Source organism: Lactuca virosa, chromosome 9 (genome assembly GCF_052849685.1).
Source record: "Lactuca virosa cultivar CGN04683 chromosome 9, Lactuca_virosa_CGN04683_v6, whole genome shotgun sequence".
Taxonomy (NCBI): Eukaryota; Viridiplantae; Streptophyta; class Magnoliopsida; order Asterales; family Asteraceae; genus Lactuca; species Lactuca virosa.
In genome coordinates, this window is record NC_136434.1 from 127,911,219 (window position 1) to 127,928,266 (window position 17,048).

Consider the following 17,048-nt stretch of genomic DNA (forward strand, 5'->3'; position numbering starts at 1 on the left):
ACAAGCTTGATTTTATATGAAGTATAAAATGTTCCCCTTTTTGCCCTTTGGTTCCCAAAAAAAATTGCTTGTGTTTGTTTGTTAATGGCTTCACTTTCAGACTGTGTGTCGGTTTGATTTTTCTGTTTCGGGAGAGCCAAATAAAGAATACCAATTATGCCCCCTCTTTCCTCAGCTTATGGGTTTTTGCTTCTTTTCCTGATATTATCATCCTTCATATTAAGATAAATTCGAGTTGATACTTGGTAGTGAATATATTAGAATTGTTTTAAATTATTATTGATGTCACAACACTAATTATGTCTATTAATGTTCCCTAAAACATTATTTGTTCAGAAAAATCAGAAAAAAAATCCACATAGCTTATTTTTATAAAGTTAAATAGAAACTTACTTGTTTAGGCTGTCTAGCTTCCATGGTTATTGCTCTTAATCCAGAAAAAAAAGCAACTGCTTCAACTTCAAGAACACTAAATTGCTGACATAAAGATTTTTAGGTTTAGAAATGCAAATGGTACATCCTACGTATATTATATAACATGATAACAATATATTATATTAATATATAATTGTTATTTGATATAAAAAAATAAGGATGTCTTATTTGACTTAAACTTGGAGATTAAGATAAGTCACATAAGGTAATGATTTTTATGTTATATAATCAATGTACGGTTCTTAATCGGGAGAATCGGGAAATTCAAAGGTTCCAGACCGGTTGGAGTGAATATTGAATCCATTGCAAAGACAAAACCGGTGTCGGACCACTTATAAACAATCAGTACCAACCTTAACCAAAAGGACAAAAAACTAAACCAAATTGGTGTACTTCATCTGTGATCCAATCCTCTAAAGTGAATCAACAGCTTTCTCCCTCACCACTTATAAACAATCAGTACCAACCTTAACCGACGAGGAGAAGTGAGCATGAGGTCACCGGAGGAAAGGTGACCAAAGAGGTTGTCGAATGGACGAGGCGAGGCGAGGTGAATCTTCGATTCTTGCTATATCCGACCTATGAATGCTTTGACGTCTTCCCTTAATAGATGGTGTGTGATGAGTCGAATAGAGTTCATGTATGCCAAAACCCTAAATTTATGTGAGATTGAACAAGAAAAGCGTACGTGAGGGAAGTGTTTTTGAAACTCTTGATAAAAATCATGATTATATGTAAGTGGGAAATAAAAGCCCTAGTTGCTGGTCGCCATTTTGTGATCTTCAGGAATGAACGCGAGTTTTTAAGAAAAAAATTAACAATACAATTATATGTGTTGTCGAGGTTTATAGCAGAGATGGTATCGTGATTAGGGTTTGCAAAGAGAAGGGAAGAAGAGAACGAAGGGAGATCTTGAAGCAGGGTATTTAAAAATTTTAGAATTTTAAGAGGATTTCATTTCCCCCGTTTAAGAACGCGCGTTTTGAGTAAAAATCATAAAGCGACATTCACAGAGGACCCACATTTTAGATAAAGTGCCCTCCGTGTTTTTAATTTTTTTTACATGAGACACTAATTTAAGGGCACGCAATAATGTGTGACCTAAATCCTTAAATTTTTTGAAGAGATGACACTTTTTTAATGTCACTCTCTTTTGCGTAACATAAATCAATGAGTGTCGTGATTTGCATGTCGTAAAAGGGTCTTTTTCTTGTAGTGACTCATAATCGTTCCAAGTATTGTCTCGTAGTTCACTAAGTTATCACAAAAGGAGATCACATAAGATAGTTTTAGGAAATTGTATTATCTCCGAAAATAGTTACAAGATTTATATTACATGCCTGTTACATCAGGCCGCTTATTCTAATGCTATTCATTTTAAACTCTGGATAAGCCGCTCTCTATTCTCGACCTATTGTTGTTTCGTCGAGGATCATATGATATGCCTTACCTTTGGCTTTGGCAGAATATTTTGCTTTGCTGCTTCGTTTTTCTTTGGGCAATCATTTTTTAGGTGTCCTGCTTCTCCATATTTGTAACACACACTTTGGGTGCAGTTACTGGCATAGTGACCAGTCTTTCCATAATTAAACAAAGTCACTTCATTGGTGCATCTTCCGAAGTGTTTCTTCCTGCACTTCTCACACCATTTTTCTTTATTGGTATCGTTAGACCTCTTGTTGTACGATTTTGAACATTTACTTTTCTTTTCGGACATTGATGATCCCTTCAGCTTCCTTTTCTCCCCTGCATCAGCTTTCTCCCGACTTTTCTCTCATATCTGGGTCTCCACATCCTATTTGTTCAGATGGTTGTTTTCAAAGTAGTTGCTAGCTTCACCGTTGGCCCATAATCCACTGGTAGTCCCATAGCGAACTTATTTAATTTGGAAAGTTTGGTAAGAACATAGTGAAGGACTAACTTTATTTTCTCCATGAAAGCTACAACATACTCGCTGACACTCATCTTCCCTTTCTTCAAGTTCTGGAATTCATTGTTGATCTCCAGAAGATCTTGTTCAACGTAGTACTACATCTTCAATTCTTTAAGAAAGTTCTCCCATGACATCTTAATAGCTTCTCATTTCGGCATCGCATCAGCCAATAGCTTCCACCAGTTCAGTACTCCAGTCTTTAATTGTGTTACTATAAGGACAGTCTTCTGTTCGTTGCTACAGTTGAAATTTTCAAACACAATCTCCATCTCAGAGATCCAATCCATAATTTCTATCGGTGTTGGGCTCCCGGAAAGACTTTATGGTTTTACTGCCATAAATTCCTTATACTTGCATCCCTCTCCTTCACTCCCCACCTCAGGGTTATTCCTTCTAACCACTTAGGGTTTCAAATGACTCACTGTTCTACTGTAATTTCCTTTCCTAGATTGATACTCATTGAGCTAAGGTGATATAACATGCACAGTAGGGTCTCTTCCAATTACTTGAATGAGCTGTCTTATTTCTTCCTTCCGTTCTGCTAACATAACCTTAATCATTGCCATTGTGACAGGTTTAGCTACTGGTACCACTCCAGGTGCACGCTCTACTATAAGGGGATTAGGCTGCTGATTTCCATTACCTTTTCCTAATCCGATTCTAGTCCTCACCATGTCGTTCTGTATACTAAAGTAATCCTTCGACAAGAGAATTTAATATAAGAAGGTTTGGATGCGTAATCCTCCTTATTAATCCGAAAAGTTACATGCCAGTTCTAATACCATAATTAAATGTTTAGAAACGTGAACACATAAAATTTTGTAATTCAAGGTCGGCAGTAGACCTTAAACCTAATAATAGCAATTCAAATAAGCAACCGAAGGCGAATTATGATACAAACCATTTAGCACAGAAGAGAAAATTAGGCATCTTGTCCTAAAGTAAGCTAGTGCATGCGTCTTATTCAAGCATGCTACCTAAAGTATAGCATACACTCATCTCACAATCATCTCTTAGCATTCTAAGTTTAAGTCTAGAAATCCTACATATTCTTAGTTCCCTTAAACTAATGCACTGATACCAACTATGACATCTACAATTTTACGGACATAAAAGATTGATTTGTTTATGGTTATTAAATCAGAGTATTCTTTAAATAGATTAATTTTGCGGAATTTGTCCCAAAAACATGATAGTAATATTATCGAAGCATTTTCGAAGAAATGTGTTTTATTTATAAAACCCAGGATGTCATCGTCAATACAGAAACATAAGCATAACGAAATATTACATGTCTTACATTATATATATTCTAGAAGCCTACAAACTCCTTAAATCCCTCAACATACACATATATCATTATCCAGATAACTTCGTACCGCAACCTGTGATACAAAGAAGCTGAGTGGGTCAGGTTGGGAAACCTGGTGAGTACATAGGGTTATCAACCCACAATAATATAATTTTAGTTATATATTTTTCACTAAGAAAATAATCCGAATTACCAATTCCCATTATTCTCACTTCAAAATCCTAATTGGTAATCTGGAAAAAAATGTCATAGAGGATCTGTAAGTCAATAATACTGCTTCGGGGATACCTTAGCAATATGTTCTAATAGAGAAATCATGGGGTGAATAGAGTACCTACTTCAATAATTCATTCATACCTACAGTTTGTAATCTTGTCTGTATAAAGTTCCTTAACATCTACAGGTCAAGGAACTGCCCATATATAGTTCAGTAATACCTATAGTTTGTAGGCCTATCATCGTACGAATCATTAATGCCTACATGTCGTAGACCTGCCCACAAAACGATTTATTAACACGTACAGGTTGTAAACCTACCTGTGTTTGGTTGATTGACACCTATATGTAGTAAACATGCCCTTGTATTGCTTATAAACATCTACAGGTTGCAAGCATGTCTATGTTTGACCTGACACGTCTAGAATAGCATGTGGTAATTATCAATACCCTACTAGGCGACCACATTACTAGTTTAGTAGCACTATAAAGTTTACGACATCTCGTTGTTATTTTCATTCCTCTTTACACTTTTGCTACCCAATACATCATAAGTACGAAAATACATATATGATAAATCATGTAAAAATCATCTTATTTCATCTAACACAAAAGATCTTTGTACATAATCACATATATGATTCATTTATCTAAATACTTCGTATCTATGTGTAAAATGAAAGTAACTATGCACTTACATGTTAAAGTGATGATTTGAAATCTGGGAAGCGCTTTGCTTCAAGCACTTGACCTTTCCTTTGACGTTACCTACTATCATTATTACTAAGTCTTAGTCTAACGATTCTAATGATAGTATAGACATACATTCATTCCATGAATACCGATAGTTCTATCGAATAAGGATCAACTAGGCAGGACAGTTAGGAGACATAACCATTTCAACGTGTTGCGTTTCTGAAATCCATCAACCAAGACAACATGGCCATTCTAGTCACCTCTCCCATAAGTAGATCCATCATTATTATAACTTGGAATTACTGATAGTTCTGAATTTTAGGTCCATAATAACGACTATGACTATAATTAAAAGTTACACTTAACATGAACTAAGTGTAGCTTAACTTACAGTGGTTCTTGATGAAACCGAGAACTAAGAGGGTAGAAAATTGACTCGACATCTCTTAGTCTAAGATTACAACTAGCTGAGCACTCAGGAGTGTCGTAGGTCTTCGTCGGAGACCAGAAACTCAAGGAAAAAGGGTCTACAGGAGGGAGATTTCAGAGAGAGAGAGAGGCTTTAGGGGTTGAATGTGAGGAGCTTATACGATAGGGACTGTTTATAGGTGATTTTTCCTAGTGCACCATGTGCATCTGGGGTGTGCATCGTGCGCTTCTGTGACGTCGCTCCCCTCGGCTCGTGCCAAGTGTCACGATATCGGTGGTCCACACACGCCTCTTCTAGAAGGTGACACGTGTCACCTTCCTATGGTTCCATGTTTCATAACCTTGTGGAACCATGTCACCATGTCTCTTGGAGAGTTCGGCCGCCCGAAATTGCCACGTGGTGCTCTCTCGTGGTGCCACGTCACTGCGCACGCCACGCTCTTCGCGCGCTCGATTTTCTAGATTTTCAAAATAGAATAACTTTTTCATACGAGCTCCATCTTTGATGTTCTTTATATTGACGGAAAGCTCCTAACGAGATCTACAACTTTCCTTTATATCTCAATAGCTAATTCTCAATCTATTAAAAATTTATATTTTGTGATAAGCTTAGACTGTTATGGATCGCTGCAAAAAGCATAACTCCTACATACGAAATCCGTTCTCGATGTTATTTATAAAGTCGGGCCCCTATTGATGAAATCTTCAACTCTCGTTTAGATTGTTTCGGCTAACAATCAACCGATTTAAAATTTCGATTTCTGTGCCCGCAGTATTGCGCCGAAACTTCGAAAAGTCATAACTTCCTCTTATGAAGTCAGATTTTGACGTTCTCTATATGCACACTCTCGGTTTAGCGAATACCACGACTTTCTTTTAGATATCTTAGGCTAAAAAGTAATCTATCAAAAATTTAGTTTTTACGATACGTAGAGCCGTGGCAATTAATCGCAAAACTTCAAAGAAGCATAACTTCTTCATACGAAGTCAGATTTCACCGTTCTTTATATGTATGGAATCTTTTCCACAGATACCATAACTTTTGTTAAGATTATTTGTCATAAATAATATTCTATCAAAAAGTCATTTTTAATGCTTATTATCTCTAAATTAACTAGCCTGAATCTGCTGGTGTTACATTTTCCGTCAACTGTTTTGATGTGGCTAGGAGGCACGTTATCACAAATAAAATGGCTCGTCAACTTATAGCTTAATTTTTTAAACCAAATACGCTTATCTAAACACTTTTTAAAAATGTCTTTTTGTCACCACATAAGCTAATAAACATTTTATAAAAAAATTCTTATTGAGTTAATTTAGTAGTCACACATACCCTCCCTTGAGTTAAGTAACCAATCTCAATCACCCCTTTACTAATATACAACTTACTATTAAACTAGCGGTTTTTTTGTAAGCGATGAACGTCTAGGGACAAAGTTATGTCCCATCTTGCTATACTTCTACGCACTTTCAAATACATGTTAATTTACATACAACCCTACTTAGTTAGACTAAATAAACTACACAAAGGATCATCAAAATATCGTTCATTTATCCTACAAACTGTTTGGGACACATTCGTCAAATTGGGGTGTAGGGGGTATGCTAAATTACAACAAAAACTACTAGGTCCGTTGTCTAATATTTTAAAATATTCTTAGATATTTAATTTTTTAACATGAATTTACTTGTTTAATTAATATGGTATATGCGTAATGCTACTTGCAACTTGTTTAATTTCCGCTTCATCGGTTGATCATGACTTTAATAGGTGAAAGAAATAGTAACAGGTAGAGATGATGTTCCCCCACAGTCTTTAATGTGTAGGAAATCATAGGAAAATAAAAAGGGAAAATATGATTGAGAAGAAGTGAAGAGTTTCGTAGAAGTTTTGGTATGTATTGCCAAACTAGCTTGTAGCTAGTTATGTTGTTTGTTAAGCTAACTGATAAATTAAGAACACAGATAATACTACATTTATTTGACATACATTTTTTCAATATAAATCATGAAACTATAATTAAAGAAGGTAAAACCATTCTTGAACTGACCATGGATGCCCTCTCACTGGTCTTTGGCAAAAAGCAATGTGGATTTATAAGAGGGGTTGGCATGGGAATCACTCTAACCAACTATCGGCATCTGCCTCGAGCCAAATCTTCATCTAAAGAAAAATTGCTTTACTTGAGCAAAAACTAGACGAACTAAATAGACAAAATGATTATCTAAAGTTAAGAGTTGATTTTTCGATGACTCGGATTCTTTCTTTGGGGGCATTTTTAAAAATATCTCAATACGTACAAATATGGACTGCTAATGATATCGTTGCGTATTGTCATCCCAGAAAATGAACAAACAATTTGTGCGTACATCAACATATAAAACACCCCTAAAGAGGTTGAAATTGATGTAAGTTAATATATCAATAAGTTTTTTACACTTCTTTTCCCAATATTCTTAACCGTTTTTCGTAGGCTCGACATGGTAAACACTTTCCGGTACGGACGTAGATGATATCATCACGACCTCTCTTTTCGTACCGCTAGAATAGGTGAAATGAGTTCAAAGGAATTAGTTAAGACACGCTCTCGATCGAACTAAATGTTTTTCGTCTTATCGTATATAAGAGAAAGGTTGCTTTTAGGAGTGACCTTTCTCGATTTCAACGAAAAGTTTGAATAACGGTGAAGAAAATGTTACATCTATATGTGAGGAGCTAATTGTTGGGAATTCAACTAAAAATATGATAATAAGACCTCAACCTAACATAGTGCAATAGATAAACAAGTAATGTATATTCGACATGTTTACATAGATCTATAATTTCAGTATGTAGTCCTGGCAACATAGTTGCAAAACGTTATGTACTCTATTCTACTAATGAAAATCAAAAAATTAACGGATAGCCACTACCAACGAATTGCAATAGATTTCAAGTGGATGAAGGAATAACTCCAGCCCCCTGTATACCAAACGGAAAAAAGGGCTTCTTAAAAGTAAAGGATACGCTAGTTCCTTTTGTTGCATGGGAAAAAAAATCGTGCAACCCTTGATTATGAGGTACTTATATTGCTTAAGTCATTAATTTTTGTATTCATTAATGAAACCTTATAATTTTTAGCAATCCTATTAATTAATTACATTGTGCATGTTTGCTTCAATGCATATTTAATACCTATTTTTAAGTTGTTACAACATCCGAGTGTACCTATAATTAAAGATAACAATGAAAAGCAAAAGCCCAAGAAAAAACAGCCCAGAGTGTTTACCAAATTAAATGGGCTAAGGAGTGGATTTACTAAAAAGAACACTATTACTAATCATTGAGAACTCACTCGACAGCACCGAGACAGTTTACAAAATTCTAAAACTGGCTTGTATGCTTTATTATGGACGTATAGCACTCCATAACGTGTAGTTTACATGCCCCCTTATCACCAATGTCTTCTTGCATTTCGTCTTTTGCTGATACATATTCTCGAGCTTCTCCCAAAGTTTGTATGAATATATATTTTGAGTGACATGACGCAAAACACTACAATCTATTGTCAAATTTGAACTACCTTTTCTTATTATTATGGTTCGAGCTTCGTCTATCTTTATGTATGGTTTGAAACGTTTCCTTTTTAAAGGCTTGCTAATTCCTTCAAATTAATAAAATCTTTTATTCATGGCTTCCACATATTATAATATACGGTATGAGTCGCACCATTATAATCGTACTTGTAGATTCCATAGAAAACACTTGTAATTTTCTTTGTACAAATATTTCTATGAACAATCAGATAAAACCGAGCTTTCAATCGGATCCAAAAGGATAAAAATGATAATATGGAATGTTTTGGGATCAAAACGCACTTTTTGGAAAAGTTATGGACCAATTTTTAACTTTTTAGAAGTCTACGGACCCATCACCTAACTTCGAGAAGTACTGGGACCAAACTAAAATACTTCAGTAAAGTAGGAATATATTTTTTGACTATAGATTCCATTTCAATATAGATAATATTTTTTGATAATTTAAATTCTTACGTGTCACTCTATGTAAACAATAGTAATACTAAACCGTTAAAAATGCGACTAAAGATAATTTATGTTAACAACTTAATTATATTTGTGTCTCAAAAAGAAACAATGGTCAAGATAATATTTATAAACGTTGACTATAAGTATTTTATGTTGACGATTAAATTTCTTATCTGATAGTGTAAACAATAGTCACGATAACAAATAAAGACTATGACTATACACTTTTTAAATTTCTATTTGTGACTAAACCTTGTCAATTTTTATGATTGAATTTATTATGTGTCACTATATGTAAACAATAGTTATGATACACCGTTAAACATGTGATAAATATAATTTATGCTCATAACTTGATTTTATTTACGTCTCCGAAAATAAACAATGGTCACGATAAAATAAATAAACGGTGACTAAATGTATTTTATGATGACAAATTAATTTTTTTATTTTTGTCGGTAAGATAAACAATAGTCATGATAACAAGTACACACCCTTCAATATAAGTTTTTGTTGGTCACCGTTGAATTTCTTGTGGGTGAGAAAATGTAAATATTTATTATTGTATAGGAAAAAATCTGTCGTTGTAACTATTTTTGGTGACGACTAAATTTGTGATTTGTTTTTAATCGTAATAATAGTCATGATACAATATGAAACTTGTGACTACAACTTCTCAATCATTATAATAAAAGAAATAACACATGACTACAATTATATTATTATGGTTGCCATTTAATTGCTTGTGAGTCACTAAGTGTACACAATAGTCATAATATAAGAATATACTCGTTACTAAAACTATTTTATGGTGACAGTTTAATTTATGAGGTATTTGTAAACCAAATAATAATCACGCTAAAAAATAAAACCAGTCACTACAAGAATTTTTTGTAACGCTTTGTCTGTGACAAAAGGTACACAATAATCATAATAAAATAATGATTGACTATAAATGTATTATTGGTGACGGTTTTCAAAAATAAGATTGATACAATTCCAAATATCCCTACCATATAGTGACGGTTTTTACTATAGCAACGTTTATTCATGAATTATACTCACCATAATTAAACATCACCATAACTTGTCAACAAGCACATGATATTTTGTCTTACTTTTAATGAAAAAACCCTTCACAAAATGTCTGTAGTAACGTTCTTTTTTTGCGTCACCAAAAGCCATATTTATACTAGTGTTTACAAGGGTTGATAATCCATTAACGCTCATGTGGCCTAGTCTTCTACGCCACAAGTTTGGTAATGTATCTTCTTCAACATCATTGAGACTTGGTGGAAGTAACATGGCATGAATTTTATAAAGAGTACCATAAACTTGTCCCTTTGCAATGACCATAACACCTTTTAACATCTTCCAAGTGTCATCTTTGAATTAATTTTCATATCCATGATTATAAAGAGCCGCTATATAAATAAGATTCAGTCTTAGCTCTGTGACATGTCAATCATCTTTTAGCACCAATATACACCTTACATTGGTCTTTATATGTACATCACCAATGCCAACAATTAATAATATCCCGATATGCAGTGGAATGATATGATGTAGAATACTAATCGTCCAATTGTCATCATAAGTGCCTATATGTAGACATGCTTCCTCTTCACACATAACAAAGAAAATGTCTTGTGAGATGGTGACCATAGTTTCATCATCCTACTTACTTTAACTCATACGCTTTTCAGGTTGCTCCCGTAAATTTTTTTCGCAAACACTCTTTTTGTGTCCATAATAACTATAGTGATTGCAATATTCCTTGTAACATGTATATGTATACTTTCCTCGCTCTATTGATCTCCCTTGAAATTGGGATCTTCCCCTACCTTGACCATATTTCCTTATACATTGACCTTCGATTCTGCCTTTACCTATTCATTTGTCTTCTGACAGGAGGGAAAATAACTGGTATGCACTAGCTTGTTTCTTTCCGGATTCTACGTTCATTCGGGAGTCTAGGCACATCTTCATTATCACTTTGCCGCTGGGGAATAATTATTGAAAGTGACAACAAGCGTCTCACAGTGATCATGTACAGAATTGATGAGCAATATGGTTTGTTCCTCATCTTTGAAAACTCAATCAGCAGCACTGTGATGTTTTACAAGATCCTGAAACTGACTTGTATGCTCCGTTGTTCATGTGTCACTCTATAACTTGTCGTTTACAAGGCCCCTAAACATCAATATCTTCTTGAGTATCGTCTTTTCCTTATACATATTCTCGAGCTTCTCCTATAGTTTGTGTGAATCTGTATCTCGAGTGACATGCATGATGCAAAGCACTATGATCCGTTATCGAATTTGCGATACCGTTTTCTTATTATTGTGGTCCGAGTTTCATGTATCTTATGTCGGGGTTGCTACCTTTCTTTTTAAAAGGCTTGCTAAATCCTTCAGAATCAAAAAATCTTCTATCCTTGGCTTCCACATATTATAATTCATGGCATAAGTCGTGTCATCGTAATCGTACTTGTAGATTCTATACATAACACTTGTAATTTGATTTGTTCAGAATTTTCTATGAACAATCAGATAACTCCGAAATCTCAGTTTGATCAAGAAGTGTAAAAAGTGATAATATGGACTTTTTCGGATCCAAATGCACTTTTTGGAAAAGTTTTGGGCCAATTTCTAAGTTATCAGGAGGGACACATCAACTAACTTCCACAAGTACAAGGACCAAACTGAAATACTTCAATAAAATTGGGACATTTTTGAAACTTTTCTGAAGTATAAGGACCAATCCGCCAACTTTAGGAAGTATAGGGATCAATATGAAGTACAACGGATTTTCAGGGACAATCATGCAGTTTTCCTGAATTCTAGGTAGTCAATCATATGACATAGCAGCCGACGTCAGTGTTGATGTCAGCGTTGACGTCAACGTGCACGTCAAGTGCAGTGTTTATCAAATCTAGAGTGGTGTCAAGAATTGTGAAACATTTTAGCATAGTAACAAATACCTTTCTCAATTTAATATCGACCTTTTTGTTTGTGATATAAAAATGATTTGGTAACTATATGAAGTTAACGATCAGGAACACAATCCCACTGTCCTATCTGTATAAAAACTATAAACCTTTCTTAGATGGGAATCCGAACATTAGCCATGTTAACACCATGCATGGATGTACGTAGCTCTCTTGAAAAGTGAGGGCATGATCTTACACCCAGTGTGGTTCATCACAATTAAAACATACATTAACAACAACAATGTTAACAGGCAATTTCAAAGATAAATTAAAGAATCACCAATTTAACGCCTTGTGGCGTTAATGGTTGGAGCTGCCGCTTGGCAAAATATCGAGCAGTTTTTTCAGTCCTCTTGGAGAACCTCATTGAAGTTGGAGTTCCCTTCCGAGCCTGGCACCTAGGATCAATCCAAATTTCCTTCAGCGCCACAGCATTGTCTATGATGTAAGCCACAAGTTCCAGGTCACTCCCTCCACCATAATACCCCTGAATCTCAAGTAGATTCAAGTATTTATGGCGATGAGTACTATCACGCCTTACATCCCTTCTCCTTCTTATCGGTGAAATCCATAAGAGCTGCAAAATTCAGTGACATGATGACATTAAGTTCACTACACCATTCCTCCTATAAAGAACAATATTTGTTTTATCAACATAAGAGTGGTTTAAAGTTTAAAGAACAACTAAGGTAATTTGATTACATGCATGATTATTGTTATAATTCATAAAAAGCAAAACTATCATCGGATTTGTTAACAATATCCCTTCAAAGATATCCATCATATCATATGTTATTTAAAGAATCGATTTGGAAAATCTCACAAAACATATATATATATATATATATATATATATATATATATATATATATATATATATATATATATATATATATATATATATGTAGTTTGCATATCATAAAGAATAAGAAAAGTGAACGGCACTGTAGGATCAAAAAAACACATATAACTTCTAAGAACATACCAAATACGATAGACTAAAGTAAGTTTAGAAATTAAACAATGAACAAACATTAAATCTAATGGTAATTTAATCGCTACACTTCTTAAAAAGGTAAATAAGGCTTCCAAATGAGAAGAATATAGACTGCAAACCGCTTGGCGTCAAGTAACCATAAGTGAGAAATGCTGCATGCATACAACTTCAAAGACTGTCGAATGTTAGACCTGGTAGTTACTTTTTACAGCTCTTTGTTGTATGGTTATAATGTTTCTTTTTAAGTTGCAGGTCATCTATGGATGAAGGTTTTTCGCCTACATCTTTCCTGCTCCTTAGGCCATTTCTATAGGACTGGGCATTGGGGTATGATTATCATTTGTAAACACAATTCTTATTTGATTTTAACAAATTTCTTAAACCCATAGTTTTCGATGTCGATGCTTATTGTGTCTTGCAAGATTACATGCAAAAAAACACTAATGCCGTTCATAAGAGAACATGTGGACAGAGAAGTATAACATGTTCTCATAGTTAATATTAGCAAGGACAATAATAAGAACAGCGTTTAGCCTAAACCCGATATATTGACAATTAAATGAACTTCTTAATTGGACATAACATAAGTACCTTAATCTGAAAAGCCTCCAAACTTGGACATGAGTTTGCTAGTGAAGCGACCTCTAGCAGGGAATCATCTTCATGACCTCCAATTGTCAACCTCAGGTTCTTGACATTTGGTAGTTCAGGAATGGAAGCAAGGATTAAACTTTGCTGCAAAAACAAGAATTATTACTCTCATGATATTTCCATTATACATTATAAAACACATTAGAGATTAACTACTAACCTTTGGTTGGCCTATTTTGAATGAAAGAGCTTGAATGTACGAAAAACAAGTTGATATTTTCCCAAATACATTAGTTTTTATCCTTGCGAGTCCTCGACCAATATCCAGTTCTTTGAGCTTTGGAAGATCAGTGAGACCTAAATCTATGGCTTGACCGTTGTAGATGAATGATATAAGGTTAAAATCATATAAATAAATGGATTCAACCTCAAAACAGTTTGTTATTTCTAAGTGTTTCAAGTTGAGAGCTTTTCCACCTACTTCAACATGCGTCAAGTACGCGGAGCGATGGATACAAAGCATTTCAAGTTGTGGAGAATTTATTAGAAGTTCCTCTAAGATTGCATCACTCACGTTAACGCTCTTCAAGACGAGCTTTTTCAGAGAAATTAGCTCCACAACTGCAACAGCTGATGATGGCCATTCGAAAAGGTGCTCTATATTTCTATCTGATAACCGGAATGGGAAATCATAATTAAAAAAAGAATCACGGATCTTAATACCGTGCTTCATAAAATCCAATTCAAGCATTTCAACTCTCTTGTCTGCTGCAAATTGGAGCCACTTATCAATAACTTCTGCATTACCTGCATACAAATCGAAACGAATCCGGACGTGTTGAATTACAGGTTGGTTGTAACTTTCGATTACATCGTTGACCTGTTTGAAGAACTTAGACCGTGCTTCACGAAGAAGCTTCCGATCTGTAACAATATCATTTAATGTTTCACCAGCATCGAATTCCAGTTTGTGTAACTTGCACCACAAGAATCTCCATCTTGTGGAGAGACTGCCAGTGACCACTGCATCCTTGAGTGACAAAAGAGACATTATTACAAGAAGAACATCCTCGGGTAATTGGCTGATGAAATCATTTGACTTTAATCCTCGACGACCACCCTTCACAGAATGCATGTCATTAATAATGTAAACAATCAAAATTACTTATATATATGTAAAACGGAACAAGGTTACGGCTTTCAATGAAACCCTAGGTGAAGAGTATGTTCATTAAAGATAAATGATTGTCTGCAAACCTTATCCTTTTACGCATTATCAAAACAAAGATATGAAATGAAACTTTTACTTGCTAAAACAATGGATCAAACATAAACAAGACCGATGTAATTAATCAGATTGATATTTAACAACTGAAATTGTCACATTGGCTATTGTTGCAGCAAAATTAAGAAACTGTAATATGCAGCTTACAAATTGCACTCGGCGAATCCCTAGAACAACTGTATATATACTCATTAATTAACGATAGATGATAGCATATGGAAACAAAATTTAGGGGAATAATCAACATCTGATTGTCACAATTAACTTCAATTACTTTAGATTCAAAATGCCCTCACCGGAAAAGTGAATAGCTAAATCACTAATCGCAAACAATTCACAAGTAACCATCACATATAAAAGAGGTAAATGAAGAAAGCACCTTGACTCGATCAGCCCTTTTCCTCATTGTGGAGCTTAGACCAAGAAGAAAATGAAGACAGCAGCGCAGGCGAGAAGTAGAGAATGGAGACTAAAAGTTGGCCAAAGCTTTTGAACTAAAGCAAGTGTTCCAGCGGTGGTTTTTTATTGTCTTCTAGAATCTAGCTAGATTCTAGAGTTCCGTATGCATGGCCTTTTGATTGTAATTGGGCCCTGAAAATTCGTTTTCATATGGAATCAAGTTTATGTTTGTGTAGTGTTCTTTTCAGCTTTTTTCCAGATAATATTTTTTTAACCATTTAATATATATCTGAATAATTTGCAACTATCTTCTATGAGTAACTTGTAGTTTCTTAACTTTACAAATAGTTTCTTTATAAGTTTGCAATTGCACCTTCATTTTCGTTACATGTTAACAATAAAATGATAAACAATGAGCATGACAATTAATTGAGAAATTAGGTTTACCTAATAGCGACGGGGAAGTATTAGCGGCGACATGCCAATAGCGGCGTCGGCTTTGCATTAGCGGCGACTAACTGTAACAATTCATGGTCTTTTTTAAGCCTAAAATTATTAAAGACAAAAAAAGGGAGCTCATAGTGACAATCTAGAACAATCTAGAACAGATACATATATGGTTTACAATTTAAATAAAACCGATATATATATATATATATATATATATATATATATAAATTAAATGGACAAAAAAAATACTAGTAGCGTTTCGGATTGTATAAACGAAGAAGAAGAAGATAAAGTTAATTAATATAGTAACACACGAGGAATATCTATACCTTGAAATATTTTCTCAATTTTATCATTATTAATACTATCCAAAACTTATTTGTCAATATATGACATTAAGCTATCACTAAAAAAAATGATCATTCATTTTTTCAATATATGATAGTAAGTTATCACTCATAAAATCAACTGGGTTATTTCTTAATGAGTAATTAATTATTTAGGCTATTGAGATATAAAAGATGGGCTTTAAAAGTCATTATTAATATATTTTTATTGTAAAATAAATTAAGGTAGGTCACTCATAAAATTTTAGTATGCCAAAAAAATTATATATATTTCTTGTAACATTTTTTTTGACGGGGCAATTGACATACCTTCAAACTGTATATACTCGTCATTGCTAACATGAAGCTCGCACATGAGATTACACGGATGGAAATCATTACAAGGAGACTAACCTAATTGGCCAAATTTATCTTAAAATTCCTACTCCTATTGCTTATCTACCGGAAAGAATTAATCGTAGCATCTTTGAAAAGTACATCACATCAACCTTTTTATTATTGAACAAAGCCTCGTTCCTTAAACTCTATATTCCCAAAATCAAAGAATAATCTAAATAATTTAAAGGTATTTCCGCATGTACATGTTCAAGTTCTCCACAAACTTTCTAAATTTGTAAGTTACCAATAGAAGGAGTGGACAACTACTACCATTTCCAAAACAAATTCAAAACCACCTTTTCCAAGATACGGTCAAAGAGCAAGTATGTGACACATGTCCCGACCTTCACAAAAGTCCATGCTACTCTAAACTTGACTATTGTGTTTACTTCGGTACAAGTCAAAATAAGTTACACATGCATGGCCGATCCAGACGGTGGGCAACCCGGACGACCGTCCTGGGCCCACGTCTCTAGGGGGCCCAAAATTTATGGGCTAAGTAGTGTATATATATAAAAAAAATTAATACTTAAATGATTTTTAGGATCTAAAGTTGGTTCAA

At 34.3% G+C, this 17,048-nt stretch overlaps 1 protein-coding gene across 1 annotated transcript; it reads right to left on the bottom strand.

Annotated features, from left to right (window-relative positions):
• Positions 1 to 12,307: 12,307 nt before the first annotated feature.
• On the bottom strand, positions 12,308 to 16,441 carry LOC145139776 (F-box protein At5g03100-like). Its single transcript, XM_079073482.1, has 6 exons — positions 16,418 to 16,441; positions 15,794 to 15,910; positions 15,634 to 15,684; positions 13,848 to 14,747; positions 13,628 to 13,771; positions 12,308 to 12,616 (listed from the first exon to the last, which is right to left on the bottom strand). Exons 1-6 carry the CDS (start codon positions 16,439 to 16,441, stop codon positions 12,308 to 12,310), a joined length of 1,545 nt encoding a protein of 514 aa, XP_078929608.1.
• Between the last annotated feature and the right edge of the window lie 607 nt (positions 16,442 to 17,048).

What these genes read in the sequence shown, in the direction of transcription:
- LOC145139776 (XM_079073482.1), bottom strand. Translation starts at nt 16,441, where the DNA reads ATGACGAGTATATACAGTTTGAAG. An exon ending in TCAAAATAGGCCAACCAAAG is followed by an intron (nt 13,772 to 13,847) that starts GTTAGTAGTTAA and finishes TTGTTTTTGCAG; the next exon opens with CAAAGTTTAATCCTTGCTTC. An exon ending in TGGAGGCTTTTCAGATTAAG is followed by an intron (nt 12,617 to 13,627) that starts GTACTTATGTTA and finishes TGAATTTTGCAG; the next exon opens with CTCTTATGGATTTCACCGAT.